Source organism: Carassius gibelio, chromosome B19, assembly GCF_023724105.1.
Source record: "Carassius gibelio isolate Cgi1373 ecotype wild population from Czech Republic chromosome B19, carGib1.2-hapl.c, whole genome shotgun sequence".
Taxonomy (NCBI): Eukaryota; Metazoa; Chordata; class Actinopteri; order Cypriniformes; family Cyprinidae; genus Carassius; species Carassius gibelio.
The window spans coordinates 15,217,445-15,237,487 of NC_068414.1; the positions used below are offsets into that span (position 1 = coordinate 15,217,445).

A 20,043-nucleotide genomic window follows, 5' to 3' on the forward strand; every position below is an offset into this window, starting at 1 on the left:
TTTTTATTTTATTTCGTATTTTTATTATTGAAGAAAGTGCTATTTATTTATTTATTTTGGAGGGGCAGACAATTAATTTGACCAAATAATAAAACCCATCTTCACCTAAATACTGATTTTCAAAAGTAAGCAACTTGATCAAGCTGTTATTTCTTTCTAAAACGAGTCAGCCCATCAGTGACTTTCTTCACTGGTCGCTGTACAGGTCAATTTTCACAAGGGAGATGGACTCAAAATAGTCTTTTTGGCCTTTCTCGTAGATGACATAGATGTATTTATGATCCACGGTTTCATTGCCTTTAAGTGACGTTATACATGAGTATCCACTTGGCCCAGCCCAGATCTTCAGAGTATCTTTCACCCATGATTTACCGCGATTCAGAGACCAGCGAAGGGTGAGGTTCACTCCTGAGGAAAACAACACCACAGTTAAAGTAGCTTATAGCCACATGTACAAGCATGAATGAGCTATTACACATGCTGCTCTCTCAATGCACAGACAAAACCAAAGATATCAGAATCAAAACAACGGAGAAACATGATTTAGAACCAAGGTTTGTGTAAATGGGTATATATATCAAGAGTTCACAGAAAACCTGAAAAAGAAAGAAGTTTTCTCTCACAATACTACAGCACTGCACATTTTGGAGGTCTCCTTAATGAGGTGTGTTAAAAGAGAGAGCTCCATAAAGTGCTCATCATGCTCACTGCTGTTAGCGTTGGCTGGGTTGGTGAAGTAAAGCACTCCTTCCTTCTCTAAAGCCCCAGCTGCGACCGCCGAATCCTCCAATGTGTGATCAAACACCAGCTCCTCCACCGGCAGAGACTCTCCTCCATCCAGACTGCGTACAACAATGCGACAGCGGCAGTGGTAGTGATTTTGGTTGCGCACATTAATCATGATGCTGCCGTCGTCCAGCTCCACTGGCTTAGAGGAAACGTAAGACAGAAGTCTGAAGATTTTATAAACTCTTCTGATCCATATTTCTGACACACTAACGCCAATGCAATCATTTCTAAAACAGAAAAGTGAAAGTTGGCCTACCTGACACTCATCTGGTTCAAAGTCGAGGTCGTGTTTGCGCTGGTTGTAGGGAATGCTCTTCAGCTCAGCTCCGTATCTCCATGTGTTTCCATGATCATCACTCAGGATGCAGAACACTCCGTCTCCAGCCAAGCTGCCGTGGCCACACACCACCAGACGCCCAACTGCAGGCGGATGACGTTTCTGTAAGCACCATTAGATAAATACACATTCTGAGATCACGAAGAAGTTAGTATTTTGCACAGTCTGTGGTATCTGTTTTGTTTTAGATAGACTCGATGCTAAGTTGCAAGAAAAAACTAAATAAACTATAATAGGATGCATTTTATGCCACTCAGACTAGGTTTGGTTAGTCTCGCGCAGCCAGAAAGTCTGGGAACCATGTGCACTTTGAACAGCCAAGACCTGCCCAAGATGGCCATATGACTGACAGGTAAAGCAACCAATCACGTTTCATGTTGGGCCACATCCCATTTAGGGGCATGGACTGGTGTGTAAAACTCTTGGACATATTTTAATGATTCTATGCTGCAAACTTGATAAGCGCTCATCATCACAGTTTCAAACACAACAGATTTATTCTTCCGTGAGGGGGTTTCGCAACACAGCATCTTTGTTTTCAGGTGGAACGCTAAAAAACGCAACACACACGTCTCTCGGAAATCCTGTATAATTCAACCAATCCGTTTTATCTATGTTTCTGTGTTGATCAAGAACTCTTATTTTGATAGTCATTTTATTTTGCACTGTGTTTTGTCCTGTTTGCTTTGTTTCTTTTTTTTTTGTCAAGGATGTGCTTATGTTTGGTTACTAATTTTTTTTCACCTTTAGTTTTTGTATGCCCTGTATGTTTAGCCCCATTTTTCAGTTCAGTATTTGTCTGGTCAAGATAAAGTGTTTGCTATTCTCAGTTCCCTTGTGATCACAAGTGTTTTGTTTCATTTAACAGCTACACTCAGGGCTACCAGATCCTCGCCTCACTGCAAACAACCTGTGACACAACTATTAAATCATGTGAGCAATGCACTCAATTTAATTTTCAACACAAAATTCGTAAGTTTTAAAAAATACAGCACACTAGGAACAGTTGCTGGTATTAACTGAACTAATGTTTTACTAAGCAAAAACACACATATTTAAATTAATTATTTTAAACAATTTGTTTATATATTACACTTACATTATTACACTTTAATTTTAATTGAATAAAAATAGTTTCAACATTATTTGTGTGCATTGAATGCATTAGCACCAAATCGTTAAAAATATTTGGTACTGTGGTACTTTTTGTACCATTATACTGCACATGCAGATGTGTCTAAAGGCATGAAAGTCACATTAGCAAAGTTATGGTATAACATCTGTGGCAAAAAATGTACAATGTCTATTGTCAATAGTGTAGAGGTGCACAAAACGCATCTCACACTTCAAATCAAGTAGCTTTCCGTTGGTCATCATCGTAGTGAATTTCAATGACCATCTTGAACCTAATGCGAAATCTGCATAGAGAAATTATTTGCACTCATGTTAAATTGCAAAGCATGCAATTTCTTATTGAAATGAATGAATTTCATCCATGAAATTTCTCCGAACAATGAAAAATTAAAGCATTTTTAAAACCACATTCTGCCGGACAACTGGCCACTTATTGTAGCCACTGAGTCTATGGGAGTTGTGAGTGAGGTGTAAACGAGGCACTCAGATATGAAATTCGGCATCTAAGTGAAATACCTGTATGCCAAAGCCAGGTCCAGGAAGAAAACTCATGAGCCCCAGTTGAGGGTTAAGGTTTCGTGGGGCGCTCCAGGTGAACCCGTCATCCAGACTCTGCACCATCATTGTGTTTGAAGGCTTGCAGTGATAACGGTGGAAACACAACGAGTAGATGACTATCACAGCGCCAGTCTCTTCATCCACAACGACCGAACCTAGATTCAGCCCATCTACTAGATCACCATCGTCCACTATGAAGGAGGTGGGAGACCAGGTGGCTCCTGAGAATGTGTCAGAGGAAAGAGATGGTTGGAGAAGAAAAGAAGAATCTCGTCTTTCACCAGGAGAGCTAAGACGACTCAATCTGACACACCTCTGTCTGTGGAGCGTCTTAAAGCGATGAACTTGGCTCCAATGTCTTTGAAAGACAGTTTCCGGGCCTCTGCAAAAGCCAGCAGACTTCCCTTTGTAGTGAAGGTGAGCAGGGGAATCCTGTAGGTGTTAACTTCTCCAATTTCACCACTGACCCAGAGCAGCTGCTCATCGATGATAGCTGGATTGAGCTGCATGTGAAAAAGTAAAAGAATAAAATGATACAGGTCACAACTATGTAATAAATAGCTAAATAAATAAACAAGCTGAGATGAACAAGGCTAGTTGCGTTTACTCTTGAAATCAAGTTCTGTGTAGGCACATACCAATGAGTCTTCACTACAGATACGTTTTGGACATTCCCTCCATTTTTGCTCAGGAAAATATTTAGATCGATGAATATTAGATTCACATACATTATGAGCAGTGTTATGAACAAAACATTAGCAACACAATATAACTGCTAGAGAAAACACACTTGTGTAAGTGGACTTTTGACCCAAACATGTATAGTTAAGTTACTCCTATATAAACTTCCTCTTGTCTTGTGACAAACAGCCACCTAACCTTGCCAAGTAAAGAGCGACTACCTTGCAAAATTAATGTGCTGTATTGTGGATTCATTCATCGTAATTTGATATTTCGAATCGTCATACACTCTTAAAAATAAAGGTGCTTTAAATTTTTCTTAAGCGATGCCGTAGATAGAAGAATCGTTTTTGGTTCCACAAAGAACCATTCAGTCAAAGGTTCTTTACAGAGACATCTATTTCTTACCATTTTATAATCTAAAGAAAATGATTTCGCCACAGAGAACCTTTTGTCAAACAGAAAGGTTCTAAATATGTTAAAGGTTCTTCAAGGAACCATTTCGACATAAACGTTCTTCTATGGCATCGTGAAGCGCCTTTATTTTTAAGAGTGTAAGGTTAGATGTGATTAAACAAAATCGTATTTAGCCTACCGTTTCATTTCGCGCAAACGCACACGACACCATAAGAAGCAAAATCCGCAAAAGAGCGTGATTCATGGCGGCAAGTTTTGTCATGTCATGTGCGAACTAAATACTGTATGTTTCCTGAAGGCTGTTTAAAGTCTACACAAGCGCTCGAGAGCCGAGAGAACTGGTTTAACAGACCGGTTTAGCTGACAGTAATGATAAGCGCTAGGCACATCATAGACATGCGAATCTATCAGCTGCACCTTCAGACTTCATTTGACGAACCTGCATTCACACCATTAGCTTAATAGTCAAATATGGTAAATATTGAGAAAAAGGCACTAAAATCACCTGTTTAAATGAGTAAATGTATCTAAAATGTGTTTCTTTATATTTGTGTGACGGATATATCATGGCTGTGATAAGTGACAATCACAAAACAAACAAATCTTTTCCTTCAGGATTAGAGTTGACAATTTTACAAATGTTTTCATAAATATCTGACAGTAGGAACCTTATAAAAGAGTTATAAAAGGTTCCTTTTTTTTTTTTTTTAAATAACCACTTCCTTCCTCTTCCCTTTAAAAAAATGTTTTAGGCAGCACAACAGGTTTCAACATTGATAATGATATTGATATTTGAATTAATATTTCTGAAGGATCATGTGACACTGAAGACTGGAGTAATTCAGCGTTGCATCACAGGAATAAATTACAATGATAAATCATATTCAGAAAGAAAACATTTGTCATACATCTTAATAATATTTTACAATATTTACAATATGTTTAATCAAATAACTACAGCCTTGGTGAGCAGAAACACCAGTTTTTTTTTATTAACTTTTGAAAAGTTATTTGCCTGTGTATTTTTTCTTAAGTGTGAGATGTTTTAGTCTCTGAGTTATTGTGTGAGGACAGGTGGACAGAGTGATGTAACGAGTTATGAAATATAGTGCATTTGTGTTAAAAACCTTCTAATGGTCTTCTCTGATTAATAAGTACAAATGCCGCCCAACTAAAATATTATGTCAATATAAACCTGTATTCTTATTTGTCTTTGAGACGGTTAGAACTAAAAGAAACAAGGAGGTGCTGTATCAAAATAGAAACATTTATTGAACAACAGAATGTATCCCTGTGTTGATGGGTTGAATCTAGCAAAAAAGTGTCAAAGGTCAAAAATGTTAATATGAAATGTAATTAAGTGAAAGCCTTTTGGTTGACTCCTAACACAAACTTGCATGTACTTATTTAAAATTCACTTACAGTAAGATGTTACCAAAATAATTGTCTGACATCTAAATGTACAACATCTATTGCCACAAAAAGGCCAGACTGCGTAAATAAATGACACAGTTTAATATACAATGGGCTTTCCTGACTTCACAGTTGTATCATTTGGAGGACAAACACTGATTTGCTTAGAGTGTCTATGTGTCTCAAACCCTTGTGTCTTTCAGGTTGTGTTAGTCATTTAGAGGCCTTCATTAATTTAAGCAACACCAGGGATTGGAGAAACACCTCAAGATAATTCAAATGAAATCACACTTCTGTCTTCAAAACATTAATTCAAGACTTACAAATCAATCGATGTTATACAGCAGGAAACAACCATCTCAAGCTTCATGAAGATTCACTTCATTTACATTATTGAAAACAACGCAAAAATAAAAGAAGAAATACATTGATCAGCAAGACAATCAGCGCCTGAGTGTTTTAAAAACCATCAAATTGTCCCAAAAACACATGCGAGACCAGCATGCAGCTCACCAGCTGCACAACGTTATTATGAGAACTTCAAGACATACAAAAAGTTTTGTGCTCTGACAGGTAAAAAAAAGTGGTTACAATCATGGTTGTTTTTGTATTATATTGCTGTATAGATCAATCTCACACTGAAGCAGGAAGTCTTGATTCTTTCTGGAGTGAAATTCATATAAAACCAGACCAGATTTAATCTGAAGAAATGTAAAAATACTTTACATCAGGATGATACCTTGGCTTTCTCACATTAATTAAAAAATTCCTAAATATCCCTTTTTCTTGGCTCCTCTAGCTGTACGTTATTTCCCTCCGTATAGATGGATTTTGACAAAAGAGATGGTCTCCCAGTAATCTTTATGGCCCTTTTCATAAATGACATAAATGTAGTTGCTGTCCTCAGGAGAATCTCCCTTGAGTGATGTCATAGAGGAATAACCGCTTGGCCCCGCCCAGATCTGGACGGCCTGCTTTTCCCATGACTTCCCATCAGAGAAGGACCAGCGAAGAGTTAGGTTGATCCCTGTGCAAGCAAATAACAATTAATCATCGATGAAGCTTTAATTGTGAGTACTGCTCTGTGAACTGCTCTTCCTCACTGTGCTGAGTGCTGGAGGGATTGGTGAAGTACATCACTCCTTGTTTCTGCAGGGCTCCAGCTGCGACGGCGGGGTCGATCAGGGCTTTGTCAAACACCAGCTCCTCCACAGGAAGAGTCTCGCCTCCGTCCAGACTCCGCACTATTATTCGACAGCGGCAGTGATAGTTGTTCTGGTTGCGCACATGGATGACTATACTTCCGTCCTCCAGTTCCACTGGCTGTTAACGATGTGAGAGAGTGTGTCAAATAAAAGAGGAAATTGTTTAATATCAAGCCTACACTGTAAAAAAAAAAAAAGCTCGAAAATAGTTTCTAGGGGTAGAATTCAAGTACAAAAATGTTGTCTACTATAGTAAGATATGTATTGAGTTGTTAAATATTACCTGACACTCGTCTGGGTTGAAGTCCAGGTCTTGTTTAGGCTGATTGTAAGGGATGCTCTTCAGAGCAGCTCCATATCTCCAGGATGCACCATGATCATCACTCAAGATGCAGAAGACCCCATCGCCAGCAATGGATCCGTGGCCACACACCACCAGACGGCCCACATTGGGAGGATACCGTTTCTGTGAACATGGGCACATGATGGACTAAAAGCACTTGAAAAAGGGTGGAAGAGTACCATGTCAGCTTTTTTGTTCTCTTTTATAATCCAACACTTAACCACAAAGACAATAAAATGTAGCTTTATACCATTCAAGAAGTCATAACAGCATCATAAACAACAGATAAACCATGCTTTAGTTTTCCCCTGAAGGAGGAACAGAATGGAGACAATGCCAAACACACCTGTATGCCAAAACCAGGCCCTGGAGCAAAGCTCTTCACCCCCAGCTCAACCGAGAGGTTTCGTGGGGCGCTCCAGGTGAACCCGTCATCCAGACTCTGCACCATCATTGTGTTTGAAGGCTTGCAGTGATAACGGTGGAAACACAACGAGTAGATGAGTATCACAGCGCCAGTCTCTTCATCCACAACGACCGAACCTAGATTCAGCCCATCTACTAGATCACCATCGTCCACTATGAAGGTGATGGGAGACCAGGTGGCTCCTGAGGGATACACGAAAGAGATCGCGATTCAGTTTCATCTAAAACAGCCATCTATGACTGAAGCGGAGGTGGATGGCCCACCTTTGTCAGTGGACTTTCTCATTGCGATGAACTTCGCACCGATGTCACCGGAGGACATTTTCCTGGCCTCAGAGAAAGCCAGCAAACTTCCACGCGTCGTGAAGGTCAGCAGAGGGATCCTGTAAGTGTTGACCTCACCGGCTCCACCGCCGACCCACAGCAGCTGCTCCTCGTATATCAGCGGGTCGATCTGTGGGGAATTACCACAGTAAGACAAAGGAACAACGATTTGAGTTATGAGAGATTTTTCTTCCATATGACAATCACATGACAAAACTATGCGACATAAGTGCAAATTATTCTAGGACACAAAAACATTCAACAGCAATATGCTGAAAATATTAATAAAGAAATTAAAATATAGATGCATGAATAATAAATTAATAAAATAAACCCTCTAAAACAGACTACTTTACTGGTTCTTTCGCAGTGCTTCTGTAAGGAGCATTGGAGAATGTACACAGTTTTTTTTACTGGGGTATAAAAACACAAAACTGCAAGGGAATTTGTGATTTTTAATGAGATCTATTAACTAGCACATGTCAGTCAGGGCACTGTGTTCTTTTGGTGAAAAAACACAAAATACTTGCATCATAAAACTAAAGTTCAGTTATGCACTTTATTTTGCATGTACATGTTATAGTCAAACACATTACCAGCATGTATTTAATATCAATAAATTGCAGTTTGATGACAGACCAGGACAATATCATGTGACAGAAGTCATGTATTTACCTGTGGCTTGTCCGCACGCGCGCCGGAGAGCACCGCGATCACAAGCACAACTCCAAACTGACGAATAAAATCCATTGAAATAACACAAGTAAGCGACAGCACCGCAGATATGACTGCAATAAGCAAATAAGAAACGTCAATTTCCTGATTAAGGTGTTTATTTCCTTTAATAAGACGAGTGAATCCGGACGTGTCTACATGGCAACAACACACGACTCACATCCTTGTCCATAAAGTCATGTGACTGCCCTCACGTGACGTCAGTCACATGCCAGAGCAATTTACAAAAGAAAAAAAAACAATAGAGCGGAAGTCGGAAATGCTATTTTATTTTATTAAATTATTTAAAAACGTTTATTGTTTGAAATATAATGGCATGATCTTTGTAGACTCTGTTGGTTTTTATTTTTGGTTACATTTTATGAATAAACTACAAACATTTTCTTTTTTTGTATATTCATACAGCCTAATATTATAGTTTTAATAGGCTATAATGCATTATACAAGATTATATGTAATAATTTTGTACGTGACAACGTTCACATTAACTTGATTTACTCAAAAAAAATGCGTTTCTGAGGCATTTGGCAGTACACATTAAGTCCAGTGCTATCAGACCGACCTCAACCAAATTATTTCTCCATTAACAGCGTATCTTAAGAATCTTATTTGCAGAACGGTCTCAGCACTAACTCTATGCTATGGACCAAGTGTTCTCGTGTACACTTGTCCTAACTTTTATTTCCCAGCAGGTGGAGTCAGTGAGGCATAAACACATGTCTATGGGCCCAGGTGTTTAGTCTAGTGTGAAGAGCTGTCTCTATCAGAGTCTATTACATGATTAAAGTTGATTAATCAGTACTGTATGTTTTCATATAGAGCTCTAAACCAATGATTTATGTACTATCTTCTAAGTGTGCTGGATTTTAGCAGCAGAGACTGATTCTGTTCACTATTTACTAGATGAATTTTGAGGGAAGATAACTTTCCATTTCACAAAATGTGCATTTATTACACACATAAACCTTTGAGAAGCTATCTGTAAGATTATGATTTGTGTTACTGAATAAATGGTCACAAGATGTTGGTTGAAAAGTAGATCCTGATAAACAGCATGATGAAACAGAGGTTATTTTACTAAATACAGATTATATGTGTAAGGCATCAGAGGATCTTGAGAAAGTTGAATGAACACATTGCTCAATTCAACCAGTCCTGATGCATTGAGTGCTGCAAGATATCTTCAAATTTGAATGCTTACTTTATTAATGCTGAAGATGAAATTGAATTGAAATGTGCTCTAAGTGAATTAAAATATATTTTTACTAATTTATCTCCAGAATGCTGTATATTATATTATTAATAATAACAATCATCATTGTTTATAATGAAATTGACATTTTAGTTGGCAGGACAGAATCCACCAAAAAATTATCCCATATGTATTTATATAGGTATAAAACCAACACACTAAGCCACTCCTAGAGGACAGTGCAGCTGGACTTTTGACTCAAAACCTGTTCTGTTTATTTTCTACTAACTCCCAGCAGCAGTTTTGGCAACAGCAAATAAAAGTAGAAAGACCATAACATTATTATCTCATGTCTCTTTCTCTTTCCTGGGCTCACACACGTTCAAGCACAGACACACACTTTTCGCCATGGCTCTGTGAAATTGTGTACATTCCAGCAGTCATGTGTTCAGACTGAGCCGAGTCACAAGCTAAGAGAAAAAGAAACGACACAAAACTAAGGAGATAGAGGAAGAGCACGAGGGGGAGGGTTTATAATCAGTTTTGCATTCACAAAAAGGAGGAAGACACACTCACAGGGAGTGAAAGAGAAAGAGAGAGAGCTTATGAGACCATGAGAGGAGCCTGATGGGAAAAAAGGAGAAAGGCAAAGCTAATATGAAGAGATATATAAATGACAGTTAAAACAGTGGGAGGAGCCTAACAAGACGAGAAACAAAAGCAAAGGTTGTGACAACAGCAGGCATGACTGAGAAGAAACTGAGGCAGACGCAATGAGAGAAATGAAGAGACTGGTTTGCTGCCACATACACACTCCATTCTTCAGCAGTTAAACATGTTTGCTGTATTCAAGAACTAGCAAAGGTGAGTGAGAATGAGATGGAGGGATCATTTGCAGGGTAAGCAATATATAGACGCATGCTGTATAATATCTGTGTCTATCATTTTCTTCAGCTTGCAGGCTTGCAGTGGAGTCAGATATCGTGTCATCTGCTGTGCTTACAGGTTTGTTGAGATTGCTTTAAAACCTCGTTCACAATGATGAAACATTAACAGCTCTCTGAAGCATTTTCTCTATTATAGTATATGCAAATGTTAAAGCATATTGATGCATATTCTGTAAAAACACTGCTTGAAGCCACTTAATAACATACATAATTCTGAAGGGAAAAAATGCTGTCTTTCTTTATTATTGAGAAACCTAACATCTTCCTCGCTTTCTTGTATGCGAAACTCTAAAAAGAGAAGTTGATTGCAAGGTTTGTGTTTCCTGTTCTTAAACAGACAGTGCACTTTGCCAAAAGCATTGACTGAGACAAGCTGGGCCCTGACCTAAGGTTTGCCATCATGCTCTTTGTTATAAATATATTTTATATATATAGCTTTTTGGCTTTTTTGAAGTGTGAGCCCTTTGTCTGAGTTTCCTTTCTGAGTGAGCCATCTCATTTGAAAGACATGTTCTTTAGAATTATGGAATTATATTATGAACATTATCTGTCATGTTACATTACGTCTTGACCTTCCTAGACCTCATTAGTTTGTGGTGGTTGTTGTGACAATATATTGTGGCCATAAATTAAAGTTGACATGAAGTGAAAATTCACCCTTAGTTACTGAATTCTATGTTAAAGTGTATATTATAACTGGATCTTCGGATGATAGCAGACTTCCTCAGGTGACGTAGGACTTCTCCAATCATTTAGTCCATTTAATCCCATATTTGCAAGGTCACCTTCATCTGCCTCCACTTCTGAGTGACACCCACTTCTCATCATCCAATGAACAACCGATGCACAGAATAAGTCCCGCCCTTCATGTTTACATTTTAAATAATCTGTTATGTTACAGTATGGAAGAAAAGATCTGTTGTCATTGTGACTTTAAGAATTTGTTCCAATGACATTTATTTACTCGTTTTAGGGAAACTGAAGCCACAATTTCACTTTAAAAGGGGTCATATGATGCTTTTTAAAGATCATTATTTTATGTATTTGGTGTAACAGAATATGTTGACATGCTTTAATGTTCAAAAAACAGATTATTTTTCAAATACTGTACATTATTGTAGGTCCTCTATGCCCCACCTCTCTCAAACACAGAGTATCCTACAAAGTTCCTTATGACAAGCGCAGTCTGCTCTGATTGGACAACTGATCCAGTGCATTGTGATTGGCCGAACACCGCAAGCACTCATCGGAAATGCGCCTTATATCACGCCTTGTTTCTTTGAGTGAACATTTGGGCGGCATTACGCAAATCTTCCCACATAGTGATGTAAAGATGTGGGGGCGTGTTTAAATGAGGTGTTTTAGGGGGCGTCTCTTTGGATTTGAGGCTTTAGTCTTTCAAACTTGACAGATCTTATCTATGCACAATCAGCTTGTAACACTCCAAAGAGAAAGGAAAACTTGAAATCGCATCATATGACCCCTTGAAATGAGGAAACCAATGCAGCCGTGGTACAACTAAAACAAAGTAACAAATTAATCAACCGTGGTGATAATCTAAATAAAATGAGGAAACTAATTAATAAGTCGTGGAAAGATAGTCTTCATTTGTGGCAACAAAATGTATTGTATTCCTTGTATATCATGTGTAATTTCCTATGCTTTAAGGCTTACATTTTTGTTTGCCTGTTTTTTGCTGTTTAGTTTCGTTTTTTTAATTGAAAAAGAATACAGGCTACTTTGCCACTGTATTTGTCCTTATGGCAAGACACTATAGGAAAAAAACATTTCCATGATTTCATAATTAGTCTTTTTAAAAATTTTGGGCTGTTTTGCCCAATGCATGTGTGTTGTTGACAGTATTTTCTGATTTATGGAGTAAATCCCAAAATAAAAAAATTAAGAAATCCAAAATCCCCTATGTAAAACCCCACTGTAAAAAAAGAAAAAGAAAAAAAAGGTATGTCAAGAAAACGAAACAAGAGTTTTGACTTGAGATTTCTATTCTTGAAATGTATTCAAATGAGTGCACTTTCAATTAGATAATACCTAATTTGCATATTTAAACAGAACATTCCATAAACTTGTAATAAAAAACAGTTGTCTTAATGATTAATATGGTGATATCTGTTTGTTTACACATCTGCCCTTTTCACCTGTGGTTTTTGCCTTGAGCTCTCATTTTGAATAGTTGGTTCATATGTGTCTTTGATAGGTAACTGCACCGCAGCTGTAGTGTCTGGTGATATCTGGGTGCTTGTGTTTTCCAGCAGCTTCTGTCACCATGGAGGAGAGGGAGCGGCAGTGTAACATAGAGGAAAGAGCTGATTTTGAATCCCCCACAGGACAGTCAGTCACGGCAGGAGAACCAGGCACAGAGACCACATGGACGAATGGTACGTATCGCCACGTTTCTGTCTCTCTTTCAGCATTAATAACAAACCAGCTAACCGAAATCATCAAACACTGAGTATTAGTGTGACTGCAGTGTGATTTTTCCCCACCCTGAAGGACAAAATGGTACTGAATGAAATGCTTGTAATGACTCTTTCATAACATGTCATACTGCATATCTTCTTTAAGGCCACAGGAATTGAAAATATGTGATGCAGCAGATCCACTTCTCCCAAATGCATTACTTTCGTTTTTAATTCTTAATAGGCTTAAACCATCTTAAATTCTCCCTGATGACTATTAAAGATGGGAGTTCAGTTTTAAACTGTTTATCTTTCTGTCAGGTGAGTGTGTGGCGTCTGTGTCCACATCCACTTGGTTCACTCCCACCTTTGACTTCTCACACTGCAGGACTCTTCTGGAAACCAAAGGCTTCCAGGCTAGTACAGTTTCATCATTTCATCACAGATTTCTAAAATGAACCAACATCTTATTTCCATGCTGTATTTTGATGTTCAATCTATTTCAGATTCCAGCAGAAGACTTTGAGGGTCCACTTGGTTTAGCGCTGGACCACCCGTCCGTCAGAAGATACCTGCTTTTCAACTCAAACATTTTTAATGTCATCATGGCACCCGTAAGAAGCAGCCTGTTGCAAACACTGCAGGTCACACACATTCCAGCACTGAGCCAAACTCATAGCACCTGTTATGAATGGGCCCAGGTTATATTTCAATCCAAAATCAAAAGGAGTTTAGACAAGTCTCCCCTTTGACCAATAAAACCAAATATAAGTTAAATAAATTGATTAAATAAATAAATTGTAAATAGTATAGATCATTAAAATGTAAATAATTTCAATTTAAATGAAGACAAACTGCAAAAATTTCTATCATTATTCATTCATTTTACGGACATTTCCATTAACTGTGAAACACAAAGCAATACAATGCAAGATTCAAAATACAGGTTAAATACTTGTAAAAATCAATACAGAAAATTTCTTTATATTAATACCATACATTCTGACCTTGTTTTGGACATTACTCATTTTTGGAGTGTATTTGAGTATTGTATAGTATTGCTTTTATGGTTGCACTTTATTTTACAGTACGTGTACTAACATGTACTTATAGTGTACTTACAGTGTATTTATCTAAGAAAGTTCTGGTAATACAAGGTAACTACATGGGGTAGGTTAGATTTAGGGGTAGGTTTAGGGTTAGTACCTAGTTATAACATAGGTATTGTAATTACTACAATAAGTATATAGTATGTACATGAGGAACAGGACTGTAAAATAAAGTGCTACCGCTTTTATGCCTTTCACTTAGGCTAATTTAAATAAGAAATGTGTTAATGGTCTTCACACCAAGAATGACAAACATGAAGATAACTATAACGCTGACTATATTAGTGATCACACCACTGGGTGATATCTTTCTGTTTGTTTTAATGGTGCACTGCTGGTTTGAATGCTTCAATAAAACAGTTCCTCTGTGCCATTATATCATTAAAGTTGTGGTGTAGACTTCACTATTCTCATTGAAGTAGAATGATTACTACAACTTTATAGTTACAGACATAGTTATAAAGTGTTATAGTTACTGCCCTTGGTGTGAATGGATTCTCACAGTAAAGGTTAAGGTTTAAAGGCTGTAACACAGTGAAAATTACTATATTGTAATAATAGGAATCAAATGAGAATCATCAATAAAAATAAGGGTAACTACTGAAAAAGTGAAAACTGAAAAATGGAGGATCAGGTGACTGCAAGGAAACCCAGTGTGTTGCGTTTCTGTTGCAGGTCTTGTATTTGGTGCTGTGGTGCGCTGTGTACTCGACCATTCACATGTACCTCGATGGCAGCACGGAGGGCTTCTGGGTGCTCTGTGTGTGTGTCAGTCTGGTGTCCGTGATCCTCACCGTCGCCATCAACCTCATCTTCCACTACAGCAACAAAGAGGTGGGCGGTCACGTGATCACATCACTCGCTCTCGAAGTCTCGTAGAAGCAAACCCGTATTCCCTTTAATGCAGACTTGATTGTAGCTGAGATGAAGAGGTGTATCTGTTTCAGATCAACATGAACACAGACGTGCGGTTGGTGGGGGTTAATGAGCACATGGCCAGACACAAGCTGCTGTTGGGAGTGGCTGACTGGGTCCAGAAATGCAGAGCAAACATGCAGGTAATTCACATAATGTGTGTTTACTATATACTGTATCTCGACTCTTGATCATCATTCACTGAATGGCCTTTTTGAATTGGGTGAGGAGTCAATTATGTTTTATGGCAGAAGGTAACAGGTATTGATCATCGCTGCTGATGAATATGCAATGTACTTTGTACATATTTTATATGATCAAGCTCGCCAGAAAATATTACTAATTAACCAGTATATATGGCGCCTTACTCACAAAACTGCATTTCCCATCATCCTTTGTGGCAGCATGAAAATTTTAAAGCGACAGTTCCCTCAAATATGAAGACTGTCGTCATCATTTCTTACTCATCCTCACGGTGTTTCCAAAACTGTTTGACCTTTTTTTCTTTTGCAGAATGTTATTTCTGTTCACACAATGCAAGTCATTGTGTACCAAAATTAAAAAACATTCTTCAAAATATAACCTTTTGTGTTCCAAAGAATAAATAAAGTCAAACGGTTTTGGGACGACATTGGGGTGTGTAAATGAAGACAGAACTATTTCTTTAAATTTGTAAAGCATAATACACACCTACCAGCATCTTTACTTTTTTGGAATCATTGCTTGAAAACTTCTTGGTTTTGTTTGGGAGTGAAATAGAGAAAAAGAAATGGGACATATTGACCTTAAAATGAATGTGTCTATTTTCTCCTGATTGATTTGCATGCATATTCCATCATAAATGAGATTTCAGAATTTTTAAGCTAGTTTAACGGTCGGTTGAGATGGGTAATGGTCTAGTGGTACTCTAGAGAGTAAAAGAGACTCTAAGCTGTAGTGTATAATCAGATAGTTGAATGGCTTCCTGATTTGCACTCTTATATCTTGATCTAATGTAACTGATAATGTGTGTAGAGCCATGAATAGACTGGTTTAACAGCTCTTCTGTCCGCAGCTCTTCTGCATGTACTGGGACATGTCCCCATGTTTGATATCTCTGACTGAAGCGCTGGACAACATGGGTTTTGTCAGGGATCAAGTACAGGTTAGCTTGCTTTTGTTCATTGATTTGTTCTTATGTTGATGCTTCAGGGCTCCACAGAAAATAATCAATGCACAAATGTTTTGTGCTACAAAAACAGTGGTACATCAAACAACTGTAGAGCGCTGTTTAACTCCAACTGTTGTACTTCAACAGTTTACTGTCGTTTAGTCTCACTCAGATAGGATAGGAAGACAAAAATGATGAAAGAACAGGGTTATTATAGTTACAAATAAAATGTTATGTTAACTGAAATAATGAAAATATAAATTTTTTACTTGATGTACTAAACTTAACTAACTACACATTTAAAACAAAAACAGAAAACCAGAACAAAATGACTTAAACTGTAGCTAAAAATCTGACTAAAATTAAAATGGTATGTTGGTGATACTAAAATAATACACTACAAGAGAAAGAAAAATGTCACGAAGTTGCCATTTCACCCTGCAGAACAGACTCAAGAAAAGAATGTCCCACCTAGTCCTAGTGACGGAGGTCACGACCCTGGCCCCCGAGGCTGGAGAACAGGACGAGGAGCTCCCAGAAGAAGAGCGGCCGCTGCTGGAGGGACGAGAGCCAAGCGCATCGACTAGTCAACGAGAAGACTCTAAACTGACCAAAAACTTCAGCCTGATGCCTGACACCACTCTCACTAATGAGGTGAAAAAGAATTATTCATAGAAATAATATACAAATAAGTGTCCCTATAGTCTTACCATAGACTGTAGATTCTTACTAATGGTGGTTTGAATGAGAATGTTACATGAAAACTGATTCAAATTAAAATTGATCAAATACAACACATGGCAACAATAGAAGATTATAGTACTTTGCCATATTTGTTTTAATATATTTGGAAATCATTGATTGTAAAGGCTGCATGATAATATTTCCCGTCACCAAACCAAAAACTGTCATTATATGAAAATGAACGTTCCATCATTTGCATAACCATTCTGATTGGTTAGTTTGTGCATCATAGGAAAATAGGCAACAAGACTCATCTCATTCATTTTAGCAATAACTCAAATAACTCGACTACTGAAGTTGATTAAAATATATTTTTATAATTTAAAGGTACAATTTGTAAGATATTTGCAGTAAAATATCCAAAAACCACTAGGCTAGTGTTATATATTTTGTCCAGCTGATTACTAACAATATCTTTAATGTTTTCAACTACTTGTAAATCATGAGAAAATTCCCATTCTAAAGTGACACGGGGCAGTGTAGTTGCCTGTCATTGATGTTGGTGACCCTTTGTTACCACCTTTACTGACGTAGAAACCACATGACAACAGTGTCATGGACAAATGCGAAAGTAGCTTCGCGACAAACTTCAACTAGAAAGAGATGCTGATCTCGCTTGTGTTTTACTCGACAGGTGAATTGTTTTGATTCGTATCTACAGAAAATGTATGCTATTATAACGATCAACAAGATTAGTATTATGGGGCATGCACGCCAAATGCGGGGCATCGTGTCCCTAGACCCGCCCGAGGAGGCGTCTGATCTATAGTCTGATCGCGTCTTTGCATTGACTTTGTATGTAATCTACTCGCGCAAATCGTTGAACTCGTGTTAAATCCATGATTTATCTTTCCGTCTGATTGATGGCCATCAGCGGTTGGGTAGAAGACAACAAATCCCATCATCCCATGCTCCTACTTATCGTTATCAAACCACGCAATTGTTATTGTTTTGATAGTGCGCCCTCTAGTGGCAGGTGCTACATCCTGTACCTTTAAATGCAACTTAATTATTCTCATAAGATGGTCAAATAAAATGGTCAAAATGAGAATTAATTTGATTCATTGGTTGTATTTGCGTCTTTGGTTGAATCGTATAGTAATTCAAGTAAAAAATGTGCATCTGTTTTCTTCAGGCGATTGCTCGGCAGCTCCTGATGACCTACAGTGCACTTTATGTCAGACTGCTGGTATCAAACAAGCTTCCTGCTCCTCCCCAGCGGTCTACACGTGCAGGGAAGAATCATTCCACTTCCTGTCTGTGTCTGTGTGAGTACGTGGAGCTGAAGGTCCTGCGGTAGACGGACTATCATGACGATCAAATCTCACATTCAAAAGTATTAGTCTTCCCTTTCTCTGGGACGAATGTTTTCGCTGTCAGTTATGATAATCAAAGACTGTTCCTGCTGCTCTTGAAACTGTTATGATTTCATCGGTGTACTGAAATATATATATTTTTGGGTTTCCTGACTTGTGGTTCTCTATTTATACCATATGCTCTTCATGTGTGAAAGAATGAAGTGACAGTTCACAGTCCTTGTATTAACCAGACAAACTGCTCCGAAATCTTGCTCTACATAGCTGTGTTTGTTTATTTATTTTTTATATTCAAGACTTGATCTTCATGAGATGCTGATTACACAGTCTCAACCAGGAACAAAGCAACAAGTGATAAAAAGTATTAACCTCAACATTTATCAACAGGACTTGAGATCATAGGTACCTTTGTACAACAATTTGTAGTTATAAAGTTATTATAGTTTTTGTTAAAATTGGTTTGGTACTATTTTCATAAGCAACTGGTACATATTCCAAACTTCTTAGTACTAATCTCACAACAAATCATCAAAAGTGCACTTTTTTCAAACATTTTCGCATAATTTCAATCGTGTTAGTACAATCATAAAAATAAAAACATTTTACTACACAAAATAAGTGTTTCATCTATATAAATGTTTCATTCACAGTAACTGTCTTTCATAAAGCTTTTATGATCAAATCTTTTATTTGCAAGACTTCTCATTCTTTGTCTATTATTTAATCTAACTCATCTTAATTTTTAATCAGTAAATAATTTGGTGCATCTACAGATACACATTTAATAGATATATATAGTTTCTACAGAGCATGATCGCAATTTAGGGAAAACCAAATGCAATGAATTATTTTTTACACTAAAAGTGATTTATCTAAGATGATGACAACTATTTTGCAAGGGTGTGTGGTTCAGGTGAACCCTATTTTATGGAGACAAAATTTCCCAACAAAGAAGGCAATATCTGGAATCATTGTCCTTTTTTTGGGTTCAATGAGTATTTGTGTATGTTTAGGAGCAGTGTTAGTGTAGGGGGGATACAGTATAAAACTCATTACTCCTATGGGATGTCACCAATGATAGGAAAACCTGTGTGTGTTTGTGTATGTGTGTGTGTGTGTGTGTGTTTGTGCCTACTTACTGTAATCATATTTTGGGAACAAACTGGTACACAGAAATAAGCAAAAAAAATTTTTTATTTTTATTTTCTAACATGAGCTTTATTGCCTGTATTACTGTAATTAATTTGAAACGTGAATCTTGCATTGTTTGCTCTTGAATGAACTGATTGTTAAAAATACTAACTTGAAAGAAGCTCGTACTGTTGTGTTTTGGTGATTAAACCAAATGTTCTCAATACATATCACGATGATCTTGTGTTCTGAAACAATGATTATGTAGAAGAAAATATGTACAACTACAAAGAAATCATGAGATCAGGGTTTTGAAAGAATGACTAGTTGTGTTATAAGTGTGATCAGTTTAAAGTTTTGTACTAAGACTTTTGAAAATGTACACCTTACTTGTGAAAACAGTACCAAACCAATGTAAAAAAAAAAAAAAAAAAACTGAAAACATAAGTTTGGGAGTAGTACGGCCATCGAATTTCTAATTATTACCAGGATATAAAAGCAGCCTCTTAATTCTACACGACGCCAGTTCTTTGGGCATTCCTCCTCCTTCTTCTTCTTGTATTTCTTCTCCATGTGTTTTGTCTGTGTGATCATCAGAGCTCAAGTGAAACATCCTCCCTGTGCCTCCATGTTTGCCAAGATTATACAGGCACACAGACTTGTGAAGGTCTCATTTGATGACATTAGTTTACTATGTAAAACAAAAACAAAATGTTACTTGATCTGTGCCTATTTCTCTCCTGATTCCAACGGAGGAAAC

The 20,043-nt window shown here is 37.5% G+C and overlaps 3 protein-coding genes across 7 annotated transcripts; 1 reads left to right on the forward strand and 2 right to left on the reverse strand.

The window, feature by feature from the left end:
• On the reverse strand, window positions 1-4,284 carry LOC127978996 (sialidase-1). The gene is made up of 6 exons (XM_052584063.1): window positions 4,095-4,284; window positions 3,132-3,321; window positions 2,777-3,039; window positions 1,046-1,228; window positions 709-928; window positions 1-408 (listed from the first exon to the last, which is right to left on the reverse strand). Exons 1-6 carry the CDS (start codon window positions 4,176-4,178, stop codon window positions 188-190), a joined length of 1,161 nt encoding a protein of 386 aa, XP_052440023.1. The 5' UTR covers window positions 4,179-4,284; the 3' UTR covers window positions 1-187.
• Window positions 4,285-5,162: 878 nt separating this feature from the next.
• On the reverse strand, window positions 5,163-10,362 carry LOC127978997 (sialidase-1-like). 2 transcript variants are annotated; one of them, XM_052584065.1, is made up of 6 exons: window positions 10,235-10,362; window positions 7,568-7,770; window positions 7,224-7,486; window positions 6,818-7,000; window positions 6,433-6,652; window positions 5,163-6,356 (listed from the first exon to the last, which is right to left on the reverse strand). In XM_052584065.1, exons 1-6 carry the CDS (start codon window positions 10,360-10,362, stop codon window positions 6,136-6,138), a joined length of 1,218 nt encoding a protein of 405 aa, XP_052440025.1. In that variant the 3' UTR covers window positions 5,163-6,135. The 2 variants fall into 2 exon arrangements, with proteins under 2 accessions (XP_052440025.1, XP_052440024.1); XM_052584064.1 differs by lacking the exon at window positions 10,235-10,362 and adding an exon at window positions 8,303-8,545 and having other exon boundaries at window positions 7,568-7,757.
• LOC127978998 (transmembrane protein 268) lies at window positions 10,270-18,305 on the forward strand. Of its 4 annotated transcripts, none has more exons than XM_052584066.1 (11): window positions 10,270-10,418; window positions 10,509-10,559; window positions 10,839-10,891; window positions 12,772-12,897; window positions 13,240-13,334; window positions 13,425-13,532; window positions 14,703-14,861; window positions 14,975-15,085; window positions 15,997-16,086; window positions 16,537-16,746; window positions 17,972-18,305. In XM_052584066.1, the coding sequence occupies exons 4-11, from the start codon at window positions 12,786-12,788 to the stop codon at window positions 18,134-18,136; spliced, it is 1,050 nt and encodes a 349-aa protein (XP_052440026.1). In that variant the 5' UTR covers window positions 10,270-10,418; window positions 10,509-10,559; window positions 10,839-10,891; window positions 12,772-12,785; the 3' UTR covers window positions 18,137-18,305. The 4 variants fall into 4 exon arrangements, with proteins under 4 accessions (XP_052440026.1, XP_052440027.1, XP_052440028.1 ...); XM_052584067.1 differs by having other exon boundaries at window positions 12,775-12,897; XM_052584068.1 differs by lacking the exon at window positions 10,839-10,891.
• The last annotated feature ends 1,738 nt before the right edge of the window (window positions 18,306-20,043 follow it).

Coding starts and splice junctions, on each gene's coding strand:
- LOC127978996 (XM_052584063.1), bottom strand. CDS start 4,178: ATGACAAAACTTGCCGCCATGAATCACGCTCTTTTGCGGATTTTGCTT. Junction 3,322..4,094: donor CGTTTGCGCGAAATGAAACG/GTAGGCTAAATA, acceptor TTTCACATGCAG/CTCAATCCAGCTATCATCGA. Junction 1,229..2,776: donor GACCTGGCTTTGGCATACAG/GTATTTCACTTA, acceptor TGGTGCTTACAG/AAACGTCATCCGCCTGCAGT.
- LOC127978997 (XM_052584065.1), bottom strand. CDS start 10,362: ATGTGGCAGCAAACCAGTCTCTTCATTTCTCTCATTGCGTCTGCCTCA. Junction 7,487..7,567: donor GAGAAAGTCCACTGACAAAG/GTGGGCCATCCA, acceptor TGTATCCCTCAG/GAGCCACCTGGTCTCCCATC. Junction 7,001..7,223: donor GGCCTGGTTTTGGCATACAG/GTGTGTTTGGCA, acceptor CCATGTTCACAG/AAACGGTATCCTCCCAATGT.
- LOC127978998 (XM_052584066.1), top strand. CDS start 12,786: ATGGAGGAGAGGGAGCGGCAGTGTAACATAGAGGAAAGAGCTGATTTT. Junction 14,862..14,974: donor TCCACTACAGCAACAAAGAG/GTGGGCGGTCAC, acceptor TATCTGTTTCAG/ATCAACATGAACACAGACGT. Junction 16,747..17,971: donor ACACCACTCTCACTAATGAG/GTGAAAAAGAAT, acceptor TGTTTTCTTCAG/GCGATTGCTCGGCAGCTCCT.